Raw genomic sequence first — 24,801 nt, forward strand, 5'->3', positions numbered from 1 at the left:
CCCCCCCCCAATGACTGCTTTGTTGGGTTTAATCCCTACCACTGAAAGAGGAAGTAGACACCAAATCACCTTGTAATAAATAAATAAAAATAGGCTGGATAAGTCAGGAAAAAGTTCAGGAAAAGGTGGCATGAAAGCTATAAATTCAATTTATAAAAGAAGATAATGCAAACATCAAAAGAGGAAAAGTGAAGTGGGGTTGTTGTTGTTGTCATCGTCCTGTCCCCCTATCTGGTTGGGTTTCCCCAGCCATTCTGAGTGGCTTCTAACACCTATAAAAACATGCCAGTGTAAGCTAGATAGAATTTGTGTTCTGGTAGTTATGATGCTACCATGGGCATCAACTAATAGGTGCCTACTGACAGTGCTTTTTTTCCTTAAAAAAAAGCCAACACATTTTGGGGTACTCTCATTTTCCTTCTCATATTGAAATACTGCCCCTCAATGAAGCCAAACTTAGATTCACAAAATGTTTAGGGGTATGCGTACCCCTGCACCCCCCCCCCCGAAAAAACACTGTGTATCGAACTATCACAACTATGTCAACACAGCACTTCATCTGCAATAACTGTAGTATCAGGAGTAGAAAATGTAACATCCCAGGATCTCAGTATTGCCCATCAGAAAGCACAGCTTCTTAAGAATAATGGCACTTCTAGTAACCGCCACAGTTTCATACCTGAGGAGCAGGAGAATTCACCTGGAAAGGCCTTCATGCCCTCTCAGTGTAACAGAGCAATGATATGGTGTCATAAAATTGAAAGCGGTCTTGATTTGCCACCACCAAATCAGAAGTGAATATCTCCTTAAAGACAGTGTGCCTGCCGGAATGAATTCTCGGGTACTTCATGGCTAAGTGAGATGTGATATTTATTGACTTAAGAGGGGAATGACGCTGTTGTAATGCACGATACCTTTTGTACCCTGTTCTGAGTACTACTGTTTTTAAAAGATTTGAACAAACTCAAACATATTTGGAGGAGGGTGCCAAAATTTGGGAAGAGCTTGGCAATCAAGTCCTATGAGCAGAAGTTGAATGAGTTGGCATATTTAGCCTGGACAAGAGATGATTCAAAAGTGCTATGATAGTCCTCTTCAAATTTGAGAAGGGCAGTTACCCAGATAATGGAGCAAAATTATTTTCTGTTGCTCCAGACAGGAGGGCCAAAACAAATGGCTTCAAATGACATGAAAGGGCAGAGCTATACCATACATCACTGAAGGGGGCAAGGAGTGTCTAGTGCTGACGGTGTCTAAGGTCCTAGCATTTGTATCCGTGAGTTGAACAAGATGTGGAATCATACAGTTGGAAGAAACTTTAAGGGTTATATAGTCCAACTGCTGACCGATGTTCTTGAACCTGTTATGAAGGACAGCCAACCACTTTCCAAAGCAGCCTTTTCTATTGTCAAACAATCTTTGCCAGGAAGTTCTTCCTAATAGTCAGCCAAAGGGAGATTTCCACCATGCATTTAAAGTACATCCATTGCACATTTGAAACAGTTGACTTACACCAAAGAATCAGGGGAACTGTCATTTCATTTCCTCCTCACAGAATTGTATCCTTAACAAACTACAGTTTCCAGGTGTGTGGGTGTGTTTTTTGTGTGTGTATGTGTGTCAAGTTTTGTGCTTTAAATGCACACTGGGTATTATTTAAGTGTATGGTATAAAGTAAAGGTAAAGGGAACCCTGACCATTAGGTCCAGTCATGGTCGACTCTGGGGTTGCGGTGCTCATCTCGCTTTATTGGCCGTGGGAGCCAGCGTACAGCTTCCGGGTCATGTGGCCAGCATGACTAAGCCGCTTCTAGTGAACCAGAGCAGCACACAGAAACGCCGTTTACCTTCCCGCCACAGCGGTACCTATTTATGTACTTGCACTTGATGTGCTTTCAAACTGCTAGGTTGGCAGGAGCTGGGACCGAGCATCGGGAGCTCACCCTGTCGTGGGGATTTGAACCGCTGAACTTCTGATCGGCAAGCCCAAGGCTCTGTGGTTTAGACCACAGTGCCACCCACGTCCCTGCTGTGTATGATATAGATATGCCCTAACATTTCCTTTCATGTCATTTGTTGATCAAACTGCAAATAATCCAGAATGTGGCAGTTAGACTGGTGACTGGGCGTGGCCACCAAGACAATATAACACTGGCCCTGAAAGATCTACATTGGTTCCAAACACAATTCAAGGTGTTGGTGCTGACCTTTAAAGCCCTAAATGGCCTCAGCCCAGTATACCTGAAGGAGCATCTCCACCCCCATCGTTCAACCTGGACACTGAGGTCCAGCTCCAAGAGCCTTGTGGTGGTTCTCTCACTGTGAAAAGTGGGGTTACAGGGAACCAGGCAGAGGGCCTTCTTGGTAGTGGCGCCCGCTCTGTGGAATGCCATCCCATCAGATGTCAAGGAAATAAACAATTACAGTATCTGACTTTTAGAAGACATCTAAAGGCAGTCCTGTATTGAGAAGTTTTTTTATATTTGATGTTTTATTATGTTTTTAATATTCTGTTGGGAGCTGCCCAGAGTGGCTGGAGAAACCCAGCCAGATGAGCTGGGTATGAACAAAAAATTGTTGTTGTTTTTGTTAAGGTAACTCTATATGTGAGAGACATTTGACCCATGCCTAATATTTGTCGAAAACTTATTTATTTATTTGTTGGCCATCGCATCTGACTTGTTGGCCAACATGCTTGTTGAAACTATTGGCCATGTGCTGATCGAATATAGAAGAGTTGGCTGTCGCATCACCAGAAAGCAGTTGACTTCAGAGGATTTGGTTCCTTGTGTGAAATTGAAGCCCTTTGTTTTCCAAATAGCTTCTTCCTCCTTCTGTGGTGTGTGATATGCCTTTGCTTCATTCTCCCTTCCCCAAAAAATCTCCTTGTGGCCCTTCCTTTGCACACAGAATAAAGAAAGCTCCTTTGGTTGTGGGCTCTCTGTTTTCATTGCAATTACTTGCCCCTGACCTTTCCTAAAACGTGTAAAATCACAAGGAGATCCGCATGAAAGGAATCATGTGCTGCCAGAGTACTTATCCAGGGAAGCTCATTGAAGTAGAAAGGGATTAAGAGGAGCAAGAAAGAGAGAGAGAGAGGGTCACGCCAAACCAAATTGTTGGCAAGGCTGGGATTAGAAAGCAGACAGAAATCCAAAACAAAATAGCTCGGCTTGGTTTAGGGCAGCAGCTGCAGCAAGAACCGCAACCTAAAAGTACAATCAGCCAAGAAGAAAAAAAACAATTAACCAATAAAGAAGATAACAAAGCAGAGAGATCTTCTGGAAAAAGTATGTATTAAGATTGTTTTGTTGTCAACAAAGTGATAAAATTCTTTTGTGTATAGGAACAAATTTGTGGGATTTGGGGATGAAGGGCAGTTTGGAGATGCGTCTGCTAGAGCAGGAATGCAGAATGATCTCTTGCAAGCAGCTGCCTGACTGGAGTATTCTAATAATCAGTGCGTGGAAAACTTCCCCACTTTCTTGAATGGGAAACCCATAATTGTTTTGGTTGAGCAAAGGGTTGGAGTTAGAGGGATGTCGACAGAAATATCTGGATTAAAATGGTTCTTGTATGAAGCAATTTAAACTGCAATCCTTGTATATTCAGAAATGAGTCCTACTGATTTTGCAGGGGCTTACTCCCAGGTAAACGGGATTAGTTTATACATCCAGTGAGACAGGGCATGCTCTAAGTACTCCGAAGTAGTGACACTGATTGCTGCTTATGATTATAATGATTGATGATGACGATGCAGAGATCCAAAAGACAATTGCGCTAAACTCTCCCTCAAAAATGCAAGCCCTCAAAAGCAAATAAGGAGGTTTCTTTCCATTTGTGAAGGAACACCGTCTACACCAAGCAAATATAGGGCAAAAGATTAAGAAATGGGCCGCCAAATGTATGGGTGAAAAGTGTGTTGTGGGTCTGAAAAGCTTGAAGATACCTGCTCTACAGCATTTCAATGCCCTCTTTCATTTTTGTTTCTTCCATTTTAGAGCTTTCATCGCCAGACGGAAAAGAAGTGAGTTCACTGCATCTTGGCTCACAAGAAAGGACACTGACATTCACTGTTTTTATTGTTGAATTTGGACCATCGCTATGCATCTATCCATATTGCTTCTCTTCGCCCTGCTCAGAGAAATTAGTGCTCAGTTCCCCAGGCAATGTGCTACCGCTGATGCGCTGACAAGAGGGGAATGCTGCCCAGACCTGTCTCCAGTGGTGGTTCCTGGTTCAGACAGGTGTGGGTCATCTTCTGGAAGGGGGCAGTGTGTACAAGTGACAGCCGATTCCAGACCCCATGGACCCCAGTACATGCACGATGGGCGAGATGACCGTGAACAATGGCCTCTGCGCTTCTTCAACCGAACCTGCCAGTGCAACAGGAATTTCTCTGGATACAACTGTGGAGCCTGTCGAGCTGGCTGGAGTGGACCTGCCTGTGATCAGCAGACTCAAATAGGTAAAGGCAATAACAAGAAAGAGGGCATATTTGTGTGTTTTGGCACAGAGGTGTCCCCCTTTTCTGATGGTTTCAGCCTTTTCGGTAGCTTAGGCTGATATTTCTCTGAAAAATTGATCAACCATAATGATTCAGTTTTCAGAACATCTGTAAGTTCGCAAACAAAATAACACTGCATTTCAAATGCATTGGCCTCTGCCTCTAAAGATTTTCTTCGCAGCAGAAGTTTTCAGTCTCTTAGAACGCAATAACTCCCTACTCGGAATTAAGTCTTATTGTCTTTAGTAGATGCTACTCCTAGGCAAGTGTGTGTTGGATTTGCAACCTAAATCAGAATAGAAAAGAATTACAAATAGCATAAACAACCCTTTGGAAAGGTATGCATTATAATGTCTAGATTGGCGATTATGGGGCCAAATTCATTGCTTTGCTTAATAGCACCATACCTTTCTCTTCCTTCTGTATTAGCAAACATCCTGGGTGGGATGAGAGAAGGAAATACAACAGAGGGAATAGAATAGAATAGAATAGAATAGAATAGAATAGAATAGAATAGAATAGAATAGAATAGAATAGAATAGAATAGTTGGAAGGGATCCCAAGAGTGATCTATTACAACCCCATGCAATGCAGGAATCTCAACTAAAGCATCCATGACAGATGGCCATCCAACCTCTATTTAAAATCCTCCAAGGAAGAAGAGTCTACCACTGTCCAAGAGAGTCTGTTCCACTGCCAAACAGCTCTTACCATCAGAAAGTTCTTCTTCATGTCTAAGCAGGAATCTCCAATCTGTTAAAATCATCTTGAATCCTGATTCTGTCATCTGCGGCATTAGCTACCCCTCCCAGTTTGGTGTCATCTAGAAATTAAGAATTTAGTAATGAAATGGGGTGCTATTTGGAATGCCAGGTGGGTTTACCAAGCTTCACCAAGAGTTCAACTTGAAGGAGTGGCAGCAACAGGTATTATTCCAATTATTCCAATCTGAGGCGGGTTTCCAGGGAAGACATCAGTAAGAGATGCTACACTATTCTAATGGAATGGTTTTAAGAAGAGGTCAGAGATGTCCCATTATCTTGTTGCCAGCGTTAGAGACATCAGTGCTATTTTTCTGGCAAAAGAGGTGCCGGAACTCACCATAAACGCTTCCCTTATTCTCTTAAAATGGCAATGGTGCCCACCTGAGACATGCCAGAACTGAGTTCTGGTGAGCTTCGGCTAAAAAAAAAGCCCTTGAGAAAAAAGAGTAAAAAGATTGCAGTTCTCAGATTCACATGTACAGCAGCAAGCTGTGTGGTACGTTCATTTGATCTCTCCTTCCTTGGAGGTTTTTAAGCAGAGATTGGCTGGCCATCTGTCATAGATGCTTTAGTTGAGATTCCTGCATTGCAGGGGGTTGGACTAGATGACGCTTGGGTCCCTTCAAACTCTACAATTCTATGATTTCTGAATAGATATTTTGCACTGAAATGCAATATATCCCAACTGTGCTGCCTGCTGGAGGTGCAAGCCAGCTTTTATGCCTGGCTGGCAGATCCCACAGAAGACTGGCCCTGCCAGTCCACCACCAGAGCACCACCCACTCACCAGGACCCTAACAATCAAATTTAAAATTTGGGTGGGCGATCCTGCCAACTGCTCTAGCCGACCGAGGCCAATGCAGCCCTCCCTCGTTCCCCAGCAACCACACCAGGCCACAGTCGCTGCCACCAGTTACGGTAATTGGTATTTATTGCAATTAAACTTGATTGATTGTTTTTCTTTAGCTCAAACCATTATATTACCATAACAAAACTCAGTGTTTTGGGCTGGTTCATATTATGCACGTGTAACGTCTGGTGGCAGGCCAGTGTGTGAAACCAAAGCTTTAGGTGTCCCATGTCTTTTGAACTCCTGTAAGATTAATAAATTCTGGCTCACAGGATACAAACATAACTAATAACCTGCGGAGGAAACAGCTGTGTGGTCTGTGATGCATAGAAATCTACTGGCACTGACAAATGCACATCTGCACCATCTGCACTGTGAATGACCAAGAGTTATGCGCTAGCCATATTTATGTAACTTTCTGCTACTCGAGACATCCATACCTGTGTTTGTGTCTGTTTGAATTGTCAGCAAAAGGGATTCCGGTGTTGAGTTATGTGTGCAGAAAGAGACTCTCATAGTCCACATCAGCAGAGGAATCGTGGCGAAATTTGTGTGTGCACTAAACAAATGCTTGACATGTCCCTGGTTCCTACAGTTTGCTTAAGGTAATTCCTGGATAGGAATGAAGCTCCATTGTGTAAATATGGACACTGTCCCTGAAATATTATAGATTATAGATCATCAGAGGTTACTATTTGCTTTTGCAATGGAATCTCCATCTCTTCTTAGAGTTCCAATTCCCAAATCTTGAAATCCATAATGGAAGATTAAGAGAAAACTTTGGATTTAACTCCTGTATATTCCTGAACAAAATACAACAATCACATCTTGCTGGAGAAGCCAAGTTCTGATTCTGAAGGCTTGGGCTTCATGGATATTCCTTTTTATATTGGCAACTGATAGGCATGAATTATTGGTTTCCTATTTATATTTCCCTTTAATCCATAATATGATGTATTTTTAACCTTTAGTCAGAAGAAACCTTCTGGATCTGAGTAACGAAGAAAGGAATCGCTTCCTAAGAGCCTTGCAACAGGCCAAGAATACAATTCACCCTGACATTGTGATAGCCACAAGGAGACGTGAAGAGATATTGGGCCCTGATGGCAATACACCGCAATTTGAAAATGTGACCATTTATAATTATTTTGTGTGGTCCCATTATTACTCTGTCAGAAAGACATTTCTTGGACCAGGGCAGCAGAGCTTTGGTGGAATAGATTTCTCCCATGAAGGACCAGCTTTTCTCACCTGGCATAGATACCATCTACTACAGTTGGAGAGAGACTTGCAGGTAATGCCCTTTCTGTGATTCACATGCTATTGCTAACAAGTCAAGGTTTGAACATGTTCCAAAATGTCTCCCTTTAAGGAACCTCATCCCCATTCCCATCCATATAGTGAAACATTACTAGACTGGCATCATAGGAAGAAGAGTCATGATTTAACAAGCTCAGGATTTCATCTGGTTTTTACCTGCAGCTCAGTGTAGCTCACCATTAACCCAGGTTGTTGTTGTTGTTGTTGTTGTTGTTGTTTATCTCATCAGAGCATGCTACAGGATCCTTTCTTTGCTCTCCCCTACTGGAACTTCGCAACAGGTAGAAACACTTGTGACATTTGCACAGATGACCTCATGGGAGCAAGAAGCAATTTTGACACCACTCTGATAAGCCAAAACTCAATCTTCTCTCAGTGGCGTGTTTTGTGTGAGGAGATTGAAGACTACGACACGTTGGGTACCATTTGCAACAGTAAGTCTGCATTCTTTGGGTATACTTTGTTGTTGCTAGGCCAGTGGCCCCCAAAGAGCTAATATTTTCACAGATTCCAGGCTATTTTGCCTCCTCGTCTTCTTCCTTTGATGGCCAGAACTGGAAACAAAGAGGCAAGACAGGAGCAGTGGTGGATCTTGGGGCCTCAAGTTTCAGCAATGCCAAAATTCAGCACTCCTCCTGCCTCTTGCAATCCTTTCTAGATTATCGTTGTGGTGTCTGCTGTTGTACCCCGAGGCTTTGCTCTGAGTGTCACCAAACCAATTGTGCTCCCCTAACAGGAGAATGGGACAGTTACACTAGAGTTGCATTTTATTATTTACAAAGTGTAAATAAGAGTACAGGAAGCTCATCAAAAACTAATCATGTTAACTGTGGCTCGTAAGCCAACCTCTGCCTAAGACAAGAGGCACAGTTCCTCCTTTCCTCCTTATCTGAGCTGCATCATTAAAACCAATAGGGATGTGTTCCTGTCCCATCCATTCCTGAGGCCCTGCAACTCTGACCAGGTGTTGCAGATCAGCCTCAAAGGTACCCTGTATGCTGCCTATGGCTCCCACAACCCTGTGTGATGGGTGTCAGGAAATGCCCATCACCCACCAAGATACATGAGCCTAATCTATTTCCTGCCATCTTCATTTTCCACACCTTCCTGCCCCAAATTGACTACCACACCAAGCAAATATTGACTAGATGAGTTTTATAGTCGATGCAGCAAAAAAATTGAAAATGCTTGACAGATACATATGCTTTGCTTCCATGGAATATGGTGGCCTAGGGTGTTGGTCTTCAACTGATGGGTTGGGACACATCATTGGTTTCACAGACTGTTCCAGGGTGGATCAAAACAGGAACACTACCACCATGCAAATAAGTGGTAAATTATTAAGAAATAGGTACATATTTGAGTTAAAAGTGGTTCCTGGGTCTGAAATAGTTGAAGATACCTTGCCTTGGATAGCTCATTATCTTGGCATTCTTCCATATATGCTTTGGCTGATCTTAGATCAGCAGTAAAAGAGTCTAGAATCCTTTATTGGTCATTGTTGAGAGTCAGCATAATTCTCACCATACTGACTTTGGAGCTTGGGGGTTCTCTGCTTGAGCACCAATTCCCAGTACCTCAAGCAGAACCTGATTTTACCACGATGGGTTGGATCCAACAAAGTCCATGCATGTGCAGAATAATTTGCACACATGCAATGGAACTTCCTCTCCCAAACCTACCCCAACCTACTCGCACATGCAGAGAGAGAGAGAGAGAGAGAGAGAGAGAGAGAGAGAGAGAGGAATGTCGGAATGTCTGGTTGGCCACTTTGAGAATTGGATGGTGGACTGGATGGGCCACTTATTCTCAGGCAAGTGTGCATATAAGATTGCAATTGACTGCAACATCTGAGCAGGGATCATCGTGGTCAGTTACATAGGTTGGCATGGCCATAGTTCTCACTGTGATACCTGACAATGATTATTAATAGCTTAGCTCTCACTGCAGCAGAACTATTTCCAAGGCAGCAAGGCTACAGCTCTCTTATGCATGTCTGATGGTATTGCCACTGAGAAGTCCCTTGCAACGATTCAAGCGGTGCACAGAGTGGTCCTTAGCCAAAAGCCCAAGACATTGCCTGTTTTCTCTGAGTCTGACCCTCTCTTTCTGAGGCTTTGTAGTCTGCTAACACATCAAAGCTCACCCTCTTTCTGCTCCCTCCCCTTCCTTCATACGCCAGGCACAGAAGGAGGCCCAATTAGACGAAACCCTGCTGGAAATGTTGCCCGCCCAATGGTGCAGCGCCTGCCTGAGCCACAGGATGTTGCTCTTTGCTTAGAAGTCGGATTGTTCGATACGCCTCCGTTCTATTCAAATTCAACAGACAGCTTTCGTAATACAGTGGAAGGCAAGTAATTCTCAAATAAAAGGTCTGAAACCAGAGGGACGTGGAGCTCGCCGTACTCACCGAGTTTGTGCAGGATGAAAAGTAGTCAAGTTATTTTGCAAGAGAAAGAATCTATTTAGCAAACCACCTCTTTTTATACCAAGCCCATGATTATGTGAGGAAAGTATTCTCAAGATCTGGAAGTCAGATTGGGTGAAGTGGGGACCCCGATGTATCGTTTACATTTTCATAAACTGGAACAGGTTATAATAATGTACATTTCAATACTTCCTTCATTAATTTATAGAATATTTATAAACCACCAACTATCACGCCAGTTTCATTGTGATCACAAAAACATCATAAAATTGCAAATGCATAAGATGCAAAACAAATGATCAACACTGAATCAATTATGAGTATTCCTTCACTTTAAAAAAGAACAGAAAAACATAAATCAATTACCATATCACTTTTTTTTCTCAATGAACAAAAACAGAGCAAATGAAATGTATTATTGCAATTTCTCCAAGTATCCCCCCCCCATGGCTAAATGGTTTATAGGAGTCAAGGCTTTTCATTCTGAAACCCTGATCCATCACAAAAATAATTTCATTGCTAGCAAATATGTTCAAAGGAGTTTCAACATCCTTGACTTCAGCTACAAACACACACACATACACAGGTACCTTATGTTTCAGATCTTTCAGGGCATGTTAGCTGCGGGGGAAAATAGTATGCATGAGCAGCAATCATGTTTATCCATTGCTTGAAGTATTTTTGTTCTTGTCCTAAATGCAAGACTTACATTCTGACCTAGATAGTACTGATCTGGACGGACCAAGGTTCTTACTCATATGTGAGTCAGTTTCTTATGTTCCCCTAACATTTACAGAGAGAGATGCTTGGGGAAATATTGCTGTACTATATTTGTTTAGATATAAAGCCAATGCAGAATTTAACATTTAATTCTGTTCAGCCCAGTTTGAGCTCTTGGCCTCACTGCAGAAGAAGGCAGAATATTCCCCACCTAATTATTTCAGTTCTTCTGATGACCAAGATTCTGACATTACAAGAATTTGTTTAGTGGTGCTGGAGAATCAGCGCTGAGAATTTCTGGGATCCCTGAAGCAGAAGGTCCTTCTCCAAAGTCAATCTGCTGGCAGCCATTCAGGAAAAGACATGTGGGGAGCTGGAGGAACAGCTGGCCCATTAGGATACATAAGAACATCTTGACACTTGTGTCGACGGCTAGAAATTGCACGTGGTGGTTTCAATTATGTTTGCTGCCATTCCGACCCAGAAGCTGCCGCTGTAGCTCAGTGCAAGACAAATTTGTGTTTGTGTTTCACCACCAATGTGCAACATTCCACTTTGCTTGTGCAACAAACCCATGAGCAAGCAAATCACTTTGTATTCATAGAGTATCATTATTTAATCTCAAAGTTGAGTGTCCCGAGGAAATAGCAATCATGTGCATTTGAAAGAGTCTGTGATATGCAAGGAGCAATGCCATTTCTTTAAAGAAGTCAAGAGAGTGGTCCAAAATCATGGCAAACTGAATTATAACCAGTTACAGATAGGTAGCCGTGTTGGTCTGCCATAGTCAAAATAAAAAAAATTCCTTACAGTAGCACCTTAAAGACCAACTAAGTTAGTTCTTGGTATGAGCTTTCGTGAAGAAGTGTGCATGCACACGAAAGCTCTGAAGAAGTGTGCATGCACACGAAAGCTCATACCAAGAACTAACTTAGTTGGTCTTTAAGGTGCTACTGTAAGGAATTTTTTTTTTATTTTGAATTATAACCAGCTGCTTTAATCTCACTGCTGTTTCCAATTTACACCTCTTCTTTATTCTTATGTGCAGGTTACAGCGACCCTTCGGGGAAGTACAATCCAGCCGTACGTAGCCTTCACAATCTGGCCCATCTGTTTTTGAACGGCACGGGAGGGCAAACCCATTTGTCCCCAAATGATCCCATTTTTGTCCTCCTGCACACATTCACCGACGCTCTTTTTGACGAATGGTTGAGAAGGCATAATCCTGGTGAGTTCTTGTGGTTCACATTATTTAACCTTCAGGCAAAGAGAACAATTCGCCCACTGCCCGAGTCCCACTCAGCAAAGTGGGTGAGATGCAAAGGACAGGCTTCTGTTCCCACTTGCACAAACAAGCTGATATGATTCCCTTGCAACAACACAGCCCTTTCAGAGGCCTGGGCTTGGGGATCAGGGGCACAATCACATCCTTTTACTCCTGTCTTCAGAAGCAGAATAATATTTAGCCAAAGAAGGAGCTATTGTCTTGGTTGATGATGCAGGATAAATTACACCCAGGGATCACAAGATCTTAATGGAGTTTTCCCAGGTCAGTTGACCGGAACAGCAGAAATAGTTACATACTCTTTTCTAATTGCATAAATTCACAAATCACACACTGTTGCCCTTCATTCTCTACCCCTCTTTCAAAAAAAGAAGAGGGGGAAAGGATAAATCAAACAATGTACTTGCTGTTACAGGCTATATATTTGCATATAGTCTTTAAAAATCTTCTAGCCATTTTTGTGCATGTCTTACAGTAAGTCAAGTGGCAATTCTGGCAAGTTCAAAAGAGCTGTTTGTTACTGCTGTAAAATCACATAAGTTCGTGTCATGTTCTCCTAACAAATACAAAAGAAAAGCAGATGGCATGGCAGGAGGCAGCCAGTCTCCCTGGGTTTCTGGGCAAAGAAAGAGCAAAAGGAAGGAGAACAGAGAAGAAGCAAACATGCAGGGCTTCAGAGTATGTTTTTCGGCTGCATTTGCAGGGGTGACTCTGAGGGGGCTCAGAAGCTTTATCAGAGAAGGCAGTTGTTGATGGATAAACATCCTTGACCAATTGCTTGTCCACCTTTGCTGATCTCCTCCTGCAATGAAAAGTCACGGGAAAATGTTCGGCATGAGCCCTCACTCTGCTTCTGTGAGGGTAACAATGAGGTTAGAAGGACATCACTGGTGTCCCCTGCAAGGATGTCCCATTTGTTGGTCACCTGACATGGAAGCCTCAGGGAGAAGGGTCACCAACCCATCACCTATGGGTGCCAATGTACTTCTAATGGCACTCATGAATGGTGTCAGCAAATAGCCTCTCAAGAATCCACAGTGCATGAGAGACTGTTTGCTCTTCCTGCTCAGTTCCTGTTTGCATTTTCTTAACCCCACTGGCATTGAACACGTTGCCTTAAAGATGACCAGCCCAGCGTACATTGAATGCCAGGACTGGACAACCTCTCCCTTTCATTATGAACAAGAGAGAAGTGTAAAGAGCTTCGCTCTGCTTGTGGACTGTTTCATCATCTTCCCATTAATCATTCATTCATCCCACACTTTTCATTCCCCCTCACTTTCCAAACTGCAAAAACTTGGGTGTAGAAATGCTTTTGTTCTGCTAGGGTAACAAAACACTTCAACCAACTCTAATGGCACAAATCTACAGTTCTGGTACACACTTAAAATCCCTATTGCAATATTGACAGTCTGGAGGCACCCTAATTGTTTGTAATCTGGGAGTGGCCACAAAGACTCCATGTGAATTTTGTTATCTTTACCAAGTTTCTGAAACTGAACAAGCAAAACATTTCCCCCCCTTTAGATATCTCGATCTACCCACTAGAGAATGCCCCCATTGGACATAACAGACGGTACAACATGGTACCATTCTGGCCCCCCGTGGCCAACAATGAGATGTTTGTTACAGCACCAGGAAATCTGGGATACAGTTATGAAGTTCAGTGGCCAAGTAAGTTATTAAGCCTCTCCTTTTCATTACATAACTCTTTCTTCTTTTCTGTTCAAATGGTTCAAATGTTGATTTACTATTTACAAATATTATGTGCATGAAATAGCTATTAAGGGCTGTGCTCCTTTCCACGGCTGCTTAAACTTGAACTGTATCTAATTTGAAGCCTAACAGAAATCACTGGTTTTTCAATCTATGTAGTTTGCTTCACCTGCATTAATGAACAAAGAAACATTGAAGGGCAAATGCACATTTTGGTATCATCAAATGATAACACTGAATATTCAGGATTCAACAACTGAGTCAATGGAGCAAAGAAAGCAATAAAAAACAAGCGTGATCCAAAAAGACACTATCAGAGGGGTAGATTGGTTCCTTAGTTTGCCCTTGCTTTCCCCATGTTTACAATTCAGAAATAATTCATGCTCTTTTCTAAGGAAGGATATATTAATGCACAAATTCTGAATACATAGCCTAATGATAGTCTATTAAAAAAGAAGTTTCCCTGTTCTGATTTACAGAGGAAATAATTCAGGTTGCATGAGTTGAATTAAGTCCCTCAGAAACCCACCATCACACAGTTCTTGAATTGCTGTGGAACTTCGTATTAGACAGAAAGAAGTACAACAACAACAACAACAACAACAACAACAACAATAATAATTTTATTAAGACTATTACAATGAGTTAAAGTAAAAGAAAGAAATGCATAAAACATTTTTAAAGTTGCTATCAACAGCAACTTGAAATGACTGGGACTTGTTATTATTGATAATCTCTAAAAAGAATATTCAAATGGATTAGACTTTTAGCTACATCCAGTGATGTAGCGTGGATTCTCAGCATCTGGGGCATGCAGTCTGAGTCAGCGGCAGGTGAGGTGAAGGAGAAAGAGGCTCAAAACCACCCCTCGATGAGGGCAGATCTGAGGGCTGGGGCACCCCATTTGCAAAGGAGGCAGTGGCTACCGGAGCCTCTTGCCTCTCCTTGTTGGGTGGCAGCAGCACCCTCCCTCTCCCTTGACTGGCCCAGGGGTAGGGCATGTGCAGATATCCCTTCACCATCCACAAGGGGGGAAATGTGCTGCCCCAGCCCAGGTGTGAATTAGAAGATTGAGGGGGCCTGGTGTGAGGGGGCCTGCTTGCACCCCCTCACACCCTTTCACAAATCTGCACCAGGGCCATGACCCCCCTGACCCTCTCCGTCTACATCACTCAAGACTTTAACCCTGTGTGCCCTTCCTTCTTTTTCTTTCTAGCTCGGGCTCTCCAAGTCACGGAAATCATCACTATTGCCATTGTCACTGCCTTGATCCTAGTTGCAATTATATTCGCTGCTGCCACATGCATCGTCCGTGCCAGGAGAAACAAGGATGATCTTCATCAGCCGCTTCTCACGGACCAGTACCAGACCTACTCAGACGATTATGACAGCATACCAACCCCAAGCCACTCCATGGTGTGAAGTGTCAGCAGTTTATCTGCACTCTGTAGCATTTGCTCTTTCTGATCTGATTCACAATAAAGAACATGAAGAGTGACAAAGCCTTCCTTAGATTTCATCTCGCCAGGGAAATCTTGAGTCACTTGTGTCAGTAATGTGTCTTTTTGTGTTAGACTGGCTCAAAATTTCCCTCAAGTTCACTCGCTTCACTCCTTAGCCACCTACCTATGAAATAAACATCCTGTACTTCCATATTGTCAGAGTCTGATGATGAACATTTTCCGCTAGTAGCTGAGTTGTAGCTTATTAATTGCAGCTTCTTCCATTTAGCTTTCTTCCTCCTCCTCCTCCTCCTCTTCTTCTTCTTCTTCTTCTTCTTCTTCTTCTTCTTCTTCTTCCTCCTCCTCCTCCTCCTCCTCCTCCTCATTCTAATTCTTTGCTTCTGCATAGGCAGAATTAAGCTGAAAAGAGAGGATGGCTTTTCCGAACATTTTCAGCATCTTCTAAAAGGACCCAGTCTTTCAACAATTTGTTGTGGATTAATTGAAAAGGAGACAAAAGTGTTCCCTTGTCTAGGAAATGTTCTCCACAGTGGACTTCGTTCGTCCACAGTGATTCTTGATTGGCCAAGATCACCCATGTGACCAATCTAGAAAGCATTGCTTCCATTCAAAACTGGCTTAGTTTCCCTCAAGTGAAATCAGCTTGTGATTAATTCTTATTGGCTATATTGGCTATATATCATTGTGATGTAATCGTACCCACTCCGTGAATTGTAAATGCCAAAGATGACACAGAATCAGGGGCACATAGGTGAAAGGATGAATTGTAAATGCCTATAATGGCACAGAGTGGTGGGACGTGGATGGCGCCGTGGGTTAAACCACAGAGCCTAGGACTTGCCAATCAGAAGGTCGGTGGTTCGAATCCCCACGATGGGGTGAGCTCCTGTTGCTCGGTCCCTGCTCCTTCCAATCTAGCAGTTCGAAAGCATGTCAAAGTGCAAGTAGATAAATAGGTACCGCTCCAGCGGGAAGGTAAACGACATTTCCGTGTGCTGCTCTGGTTCGCCAGAAGCAGCTTAGTCATGCTGGCCACATGACCCGGACGCTGTACACCAGCTCCCTCGGCCAATAAAGCGAGACGAGCGCCACAACGCCAGAGTCGGTCACGACTGGACCTAATGGTCAGGGGTCCCTTTACCTTTAAGATGGCACAGAAGCAGTGGCACATAGGTGAAAGGTTGGTGCTGAAAAATTTGCTGGGGGCTGGGTGGAGAATACACCATGAAGGGTCCCCCCCCCACAAAACATTTACACATTTCTCAAACAGTAGTTTCAACCCTAAAATAAAAATGTGCAAATTTTCAGTTCTCCTACTCCAAATGTGCAAATTTTCAGACCTCCTACCCAAACACACGACAGAGCTCAGTTGGTAGAGCATGAAATTTTTAATCTCATGGTCATGGGTTCAAGCCCTAGGTTGGGCAAAAGATCCCTGCATTGCAGGGAGTTAGACCAAATGACTCTTGTGGTACCTTCCAGCTGTATGATTAGATGGCAGCCAGATGCAAAAGAAATCAGATGTCTTGCATCTTTGATAGTTGTATAAATTTCATACAGGGCAGCTCTTTTGCATTGATGCCATGCCTCTATTTTACACTCAGGAATCTGTTCTTCTTGCTGTGAGTTTCCCCCCAGCACTTTGTTCTGAAACAGTCTGCAGCTTATGTCTACATGCAGCTTATACAGTGGTACCTTGGGTTAAGTACTTAATTCGTTCCAGAGGTCCGTACTTAACCTGAAAGCAGTTCTTAACCTGAAGCACCACTTTAGCTAATGGGGCCTCCTGCTGCTGCCACACTGCCGGAGCACAATTTCTGTTCTCATCCTGAAGCAAAGTTCTTAACCTGAAGCACTATTTCTGGGTTAGCGGAGTCTGTAACCTGAAGCGTATGTAACCTGAGGTACTACTGTATCATTCATTAACTTATATCCTTGAGTAACATAGCAGGTTCTTATGAAAGAAATATAGGTCATTTGATTCATTTTCATATACGCAGGAAAAACGTTCCCATCTTTTGCACATCAGTTTAAATGAAGGGCTAAAAGAATTGCATCAGAGGGCCAGGAGAGGGCAGTGCTAGAAGCAATAAAATTCTTCCTCGCCAGGGAGGAAAAAACTGATCCATTTCTAAGAAACCTGATGTGTGAAAGGGGCTATGTACAAGGAATCACATCCAAATTCCCATTCAATATTTGGAACGATTTTCAGACAAAGGACTTGAATGTTTCATTTTAAAGAAGACACTGTTGTAATATGTGCTGTAGTTTTGAATAATCACAGACTATTTAAATAATCTTTAGCTCAGTCCATAAAGCATGGGTTCAAGTCCCACACTGGGTGAAAGATTCCTGCATTGCAAGGGGGTTGGATTAGATGACCCTGTGGTCTATTCCAATTCTACAATTCTGTGATACTATGACATTGCAGTTGTTCGAGGCTGCCATGATGTGAGGCGTGAGGGGCAGGAATGCAAGACTGGGGTAAGGGTGTTGGTGTTGGTAGCAAAGGCCGACTCACGGTCAATGTGCTGCAGGCACATGCTGGGACTGAGCCAAGGTTAAGGCAGTCCAAAGTTGCCGGCAAACGATCAACCCAAGTCCCATCTTAGGCCGCAAGCAAGAGGTAGTCTGAGTAGCCAACAACAACAACAACAACAACAACAACAACAATTTATTATTTATATCCCGCCCATCTGGCTGGGTTGTCCCAGCCACTCTGGGCAGCTTCCAACAAAAGATAAAAAAAAGATTTTAAAAGATTTTAAAAAGATTTAAAGATTAAAACGTCAGTCATTAAAAACTTCCCTAAACAGGGCTGCCTTCAGATGTCTTCTAAATGTCAGATAGTTATTTATTTCCTTGACATCTGATGGGAGGGCATTCCACAGGGCAGGTGAGGTGCCACCACCGAGAAGGCCCTCTGCCTGGTTCCCTGTAACCCCACTTCTCGCAGTGAGGGAACCGCCAGAAGGCCCTCAGCGCTGGACCTCAGTGTCCTAATGCACAAAGGAGCTGAATACTTGTTATGTTTTATTCAGTGCTTTTTTTTCTGGGGGGATGCAGCGGGACACATACCCCTAAACATTTTGTGAGTCTAAGTTTGGCCTCATTGAGGGGCTGTACTTCAATATGAGTAGGAAAATGAGAGTACCTCAAACAATTTTTTTAGAAAAAAAGTACAGTGATACCTCGGGTTAAGAAATTAATTCGTTCTGGAGGTCCATTCTTAACCTGAAACTGTTCTTAACCTGAGGTACCACATTAGCTAATGGGGCCTCCCACTGCCACTGCACGATTTCTGTTCTCATTCTGAAGCAAAGTTCTTAACCCGAGGTACTATTTCTGGGTTAGTGGAGTCTGTAACCTGAAGCGTATGTAACCCAAAGTACCACTGTGCTGTTTTTATTTATTTCATTAGCTGTTTTGAATCTGTTAGGGTACACCCACACCCACACACGCTTACCTGAGAAGAGCTGCCATGAAACTCAGTGGCATTTACTTCTGAGTAGACATGCTGATGATGACATTGTGAATATGCTATTACCAGGGCAGTCCTAATTGCCATGTAGTCAGTGTATTTTACAGTGAATGGCTAAAGAGCCTACCAAGAGTTGTCTAGTTCGTCCTTGTTTGAAAACCCAGGTTTGGTTGAATAATGCATTTTTAAGCAGAAAAAAATGATTACACTATTCATAGAATCAGAGAGCTGGAAGGAACCCAATGGTCATCTAGTCCACCCCCTGGAATGCAGGGATCTCAGCTAAAGCATCCATGACAGATGGCCATCCAACCTCTGCTTAAAAACCTCCAAGGAAGGAGAGTCCACAACCTCCTGAGTGAGGCTGCCAACTCAAGTTCTTCCTGATGTTTAGTCAGAATCTCCTTTCTTGTAACTTGAAGCTCTTGGTTCGAGTCCTACCCTCCAGAGCAGGAGAAAACAAGTTGGCTACATCTTCCTTCTTCTTCTTTTCTTTCTTTTTCATTTCAGGAATGGGGAAAAAAAGGTTTGCTTAATCCTAGACAACAAGTCATTGGAATAAGGTTTTGCTTTTCTGAAATATGATTCAGGTGCCTTGCCTCATTTCAGGGTAAACGTTGCCATTAAACCAAACATATTCTTATATTGCAGCACTGAAAATTGCAAAGGCTCTTGAGAAAGACGTACGCAGAACACATAAATCTGCAGTGGTGCAACGTATACACCATAATGATGTGCTGGTTGATGCTTGCACCGTGTTGGAAGCCAAAAAAAAAAAAAAAGTATTCTTTTGCATTATTTGCTTTTTTTCATGATGTTCTTGATTCCAAAGCACCAGATTCCACCAGTCTGATGTCAATAAAAAGTCAAAGAGCACAGCTCGTTTTTAAATACCACAAACTTTTCTCCGTCCCGCCCAAAGGAATTTGAGAGGCTTTGCAAATAAATCATTTGCTCATTAAGCATTGCTCTGGCAAGTAGAGTCCTCTTGTGTGTTCTTTGGGTTCTCATGGATTGTGATGTATAATTGCTGTAGTCAGTTTATGCATTGATGACATCATTTCCCAATCTCTCTTTTCTATCTCTATCTCTCTCTGATGTAAATTTAACTATTTCACAGGCAGCACTATGCAAAGCTATCTCAAATAGAGATGGATGAGGTCCCCTCAGGGTTGATTTGGGTTGGGACAAAAGTGCAGAAGGAAACAAGGGTGGTGATGGAAGTCCTACAATTAAAATCCAAGCTGTAAAATAACCTGGGCGTCTTTACGCTTGCATTATTTTTATTACAAGTTGCAGAGATTTGTATTTTGAAGCCAAAGAATGATGACGCTTGGTGACATCTCTAGCCATTCATGAGGCTTGGCTTGCCTTTTTTCACATGCATTGAAAAAAATGCTTGTTTTCTGAAAGGCAAGCTAAGAACATAGCAGAGGTATGACGGCAGGGACATATTAAAAAAAAAAACATGAAATACTGGCATGGAGAACACATCTGACTATGAGATGGATGATCAAAAGGGAATGCAGTTCATGGATTTAGAATAGGCAAGGACCTGGACAGCATTTATATTTCTTGGAAGCCCACTTTGAGAAGGGGCCAAAGTAAATAAGCTGAGATTTAATCTTTAACCACAAGTGTTACTTCCCCCAAACCTCTCTTGTGGGAAGGCAAACTGTGGGTCGATTCTAGTACAGGGACCATAAGTTTTTGACCTCAAGTATAGACCAACAGTTATTTAATAAGAGTTGAAGGGCTCCCAGGACAACCAGGTAACTGAGAAAAGAAACAAAGGACACTTGTAGCTTTAATGGTTGCACAGGATACAAAAATTTGGCAGGTGTAACCAGACCAGAGCTGGAACGTCTTTGGAGGACTTTTCAAGCTCAAACTGTTCTGGGGGCTGGGAGGAGAAGAACCGATACATTTTGGTGCCTGACACAATGGACAAGATGGTGCCCCCTCTCCCTTACATGTTCAGAATCTGACCAGATTTGAAGTTGGTTCTTTCTTCAGTACTGATGATGGGGCATCTTCCCCTCTACCTGAGGGCAACAGGCCAGTTCGTCAGAGGTAGAGAACTTGTGGGCAGGTAGAGAACTTTGTGGGCACGGTGGGATAAGCTGTCCTTCAGCAGCTGCCCCACCCAGTGCAGCCACTTCGCTCTTCAGAGATGACCCTGGAAGTCACAAAACTGCCCACATACCCTTTTCACCTCCCTGCTTATGTAACCCTTGCAGCAAATGGAAGCTTTCATGCTCCCTCTCAAATGTATATTTTCCAGCGTTCCCTGTGAAGTGGGATCATAGGCACTGGAGGAGGAAGAGGAGTGCGTCTGGAGCAGCGTGATCCCGGTAGGGTGCCATCATGGCTGCCCCCCACCCTGCCCCTGGGACATGCGGCAGCCCCGCCCCCACCTGCTCTCCACCCCCCGGTGCCGAAGCATGAAGCTCCACCACTGATCATAGGCGCCAACTCCTAGGGGCTGAGGTTCCTTCGGAGGGGCGGAGGGACAATAAAATATTTTAGGTGGCTACCGCCCAAAAAAGTTAATGGGCATTCAAATGGTGTGTGTGCACCCCATCATATGATTGCTTATGCAGGGTGGAGCTTACCTGGGCCTGATGGGAACTGATTGTTGGAGATGTGTGGAGAGACACAGGTTGCCCATCGATGCAGCAAGCAGTGGATTTCAGTACATTGCACCTGCTTGCTCCTTTGGTTATAAAAATGGACCGTAGTCCCCATTTTATTTGGGATTGGAACTGGCCTGAGTTTAACAAAACATGCCTGCCACTGCCACCGTGTGCAGTTTGAGCCTGAGACTTCAAAAGCCTATTCCTCAAGCTATGCAAGACCTGTAATTTCTATAAATGCATATTATGAGTTGTGTGCTTTAAAGAGCAATGAACTAACTATATAATTTGGCAACTTTCAAAGGCAGACCTAGGCCCTGTAATAATACTGGAATCGGTAACAGAAATGATATGTTTGGAGGGTGTAAAATGATTACTCCCTTAGGTGCAGTACTAAAATACTTATTTGGTCCATTTAGCAAGTACAAATAACAGCTGCTCGATACAAGATACGGTTTATGGAATGCAGCACAACTGAGTGAAAAGATAGGCCTTCAGGGCAGTTATGGAGAAGAAATTCTTTTGCATGCATTATCCGGTTCTGATCATCCTAAAACTAGATGTTATGTTGGGACCATTCCAATGTTCACTGAGTCCAGCCTTCCTTGATGAAGCTGTAGCCAGGCCAAAATCGATTCCCCATTGCTTAAACAGCAAAGGCTAACTAGAAGGGCTTTTCCCTTTACTCCTCACTTCTAGCCCTATGGCAAAATATAATAGGAACTGTCCTATTACAAGGCCATTAAAAGGGGGGGAGGCTTCGAGAGCTCATTTGTTCCCATGGGATTTTTTCATATATAGCTGTGTGTGTGTGTGTGTGTGTGTGTGTGTGTGTGTGTGTGTATCGCCATGATGCAACCGATCAATGATGCAACTCACTTGAGGTCAAAGAAAACTTTAACTTGTTAAGTTTGGATGTGCATCTGAAGTCCTGGGCATTTGTCCAAACCACGAATGAAAGGAGACAGTATGGGTTGTTTTTTAAGCATACATGAAATCTACAACTTTTAATTTATAGTTCCTAAGAGAATTGTAGTAATATAGGCCATTCGAGTGTGTAAAATACATGCTGTCGGTGCACATTTAGTTTGTCCTTTGGATAGATACATTTTCTAAACACCACAAAATGCTCTGTGATTACATATGCTTCCAAAATAACTCTCTCTAATGTCATTATATCTAAAATGAAGGGCTTTATAAGCAGTTTAGGGCATATATTATCTTTGTTCAACTCAGGGGGTGGGAGTGAGGGACTTCATCAACACAGAAGAAAAAACATGGGAGGGTTCGAAGAAATTTATTACTACTACTACTACTACTACTACTACTTTATTTATACCCCGCCCATCTGGCTGGGTTTCCCAGCCACACTGAGCAGCTATACTACATATAAAAACATAGTAAAACGTCCAGCACTGATCACTACTCATAACTGGAGAGATGAGGAACTAATTTATTATTCTAGATCTCTCTGAATATTGCACCTTCAACAAAAAATTCCCCAGTTTCTTACTTATAAAGAAACTATAAAACAATTAACAAATGATGCAGCTGCAAACCAAGATAAAGGCACCAGAAGTACAAAACCATATGCCCATTGCTGTGGTCTTCATTTGGAAAAGAACTGTGGGTTGGATCCAGCTCATTTTTGCTCATTAGACAAGAACTAGCTGGAACTCAGGGTTCCTCAAGATGCTTTGTTTATTAAACAGCCATCCTAATTTGCTTCCACAAAGCTTCCACAGAGGTTAGGCTGTGCCCATTCATGACTGAGCATTTGCTCTGATTTGTTTGAGGGTAGGTTATACAATAGTGAGCATGCACCCTGAATTCATCCTGATTGGCCTAAGGGCCAGATACAGCGAAAAAGCCCCATCAGTGGAATGTCCATCAAAAACTATTGCAGATACTGATATTGGACAGCATAAAGCAATTGGATGCATAAAAACTGACTCCTTTGGAAATAAAAATTGTCCAGACCAATAAATATGATTCAAAGCTTTACTAACAAGAACTTCTTCAAAACAGATACAAAAACAATGATACATCCAGAAAGTTGTATAAAGCACATGCATATTCAAAGAGGCAGCTCCCTTCAAAATGAAGATTTGTAATTGAATATCTTACTCACATGATCTAAGGTTGAATACTCACGTGAAAGAACAGAGAACATCAACAGTTAACTAACCTGCTTCAATGGAATTTTCCAATGCTAAACATTTCAGCAATATAAATACAGGCATTCTCCATTTCAGTGTGCAATTAAACAATTGTACTTCACAAGGATTTCCACTAGTGCAACTGGTCTCCCCCCCCCATGGCTACCCACACTACCCTAATTGGTTTGGGGAGTTGGCATATCCCCTGTAGCAGTGCGCCAACAGAATGATCTGCTTAGCACTACATTTAATTTCTCCCAATGACTTGTTCATCCTGCCACTTTCCTAACTTCAAAAAGTCCATGTTTGTTACTTTAAGTGGGTTTGTTGTGACAGGGCAACAGACTGCTTTAATACATTTTAATTGTGCAAATCTAAATTCCCAATATGCACTGGAAACCCTCCCCCAAAATACTGACAATCTAGAGGTGGCCTCACTTAAGAACACAAAGAGAGTTTGTTAAAAACAAATGGGAATTCCTTCTCTTCCGCCATTTTGTTTGTTACCACTGCATTGCACATGTATGTTATATTCTGTTGGTGGCAATTTCTATAACATTATTGCAACACATACAAATTTATTCAGCACTATATGACATGGAGACACATTTGGCTAGTGGTTCAGACAACCTTCTGCATCCCTAAAGATTACCTCACATCTATGCTCTGGAGAGACATTAAGCATGCACAGCTTCTCCAGCACATTGTCTAATGGCTATGGCTATAAAAGGAAAAATGGAAACTTCTGAGATCAAGAGCTGAAAGACAAATGATGTGATGTATTTTAGCTTTCACCAAGTTTCTCTAGGGGTCATTACTTCCAGAACACGACTGCTGCATTGCTTAATTGATTTAAGTTCTGGGGTTTCAACCAAAGATGTGCCTACAGCACAGTGACCTGAAGTTAAGAGGGATTAACAGGCCCAGACTCCCACATCATGGCTTCAGGTAATGGGAATGTGAAGCTTCTGCTATCTTTGAAAATCTGGCCAACTTCTGGCCAAGGTGTAGAAGTTCAGTTGACCAGAAATGTACAAAAGCCTGAGTCCTACATCACAATGTAGAAGGAAGTGAAGCTGAATGGCTGCTGTGAGACAGGGATTTGTTTATCACCAAGTGCCTATTATTTTCTGGCTGATGACTACAGCATGAAGTGAATGACTCTTACAATGTGAGACCGCAGACAGGCTTTCATCCCTCCTCATGTCATGTCAGATGAAATCCTTTTGAATGAGTCTACTTGCACATTTTCCAGCCAGATATAAAACCTACTCCTGAGGGGTATGGGTTGTAAAGGGGGAAGGAAATGGCGAAACATAAATACAGTCATACCTCGGGTTAAATATGCTTCAGGTTGAGCGTTTTCAGGTTGCATTCCGCAGCGACCTGGAAGTAACGGAACGGGTTACTTCCGGGTTTCGCCACTCACGTATGCACAGATGCTCAAAATGATGTCATGTGCATGTGCAGAAG

The 24,801-nt window shown here is 42.8% G+C and overlaps 1 protein-coding gene across 1 annotated transcript; it reads left to right on the forward strand.

Moving 5' to 3' along the window:
• Window positions 1-3,046: 3,046 nt before the first annotated feature.
• On the forward strand, window positions 3,047-15,246 carry TYRP1 (tyrosinase related protein 1). Its single transcript, XM_082205966.1, has 8 exons — window positions 3,047-3,289; window positions 4,001-4,467; window positions 7,092-7,414; window positions 7,670-7,874; window positions 9,623-9,790; window positions 11,637-11,816; window positions 13,401-13,547; window positions 14,806-15,246. Exons 2-8 carry the CDS (start codon window positions 4,104-4,106, stop codon window positions 15,009-15,011), a joined length of 1,593 nt encoding a protein of 530 aa, XP_082062092.1. The 5' UTR covers window positions 3,047-3,289; window positions 4,001-4,103; the 3' UTR covers window positions 15,012-15,246.
• Window positions 15,247-24,801: the final 9,555 nt, after the last annotated feature.

Source organism: Podarcis vaucheri, assembly GCF_965113315.1.
Source record: "Podarcis vaucheri genome assembly, chromosome: 17".
Lineage (NCBI taxonomy): Eukaryota > Metazoa > Chordata > Lepidosauria > Squamata > Lacertidae > Podarcis > Podarcis vaucheri.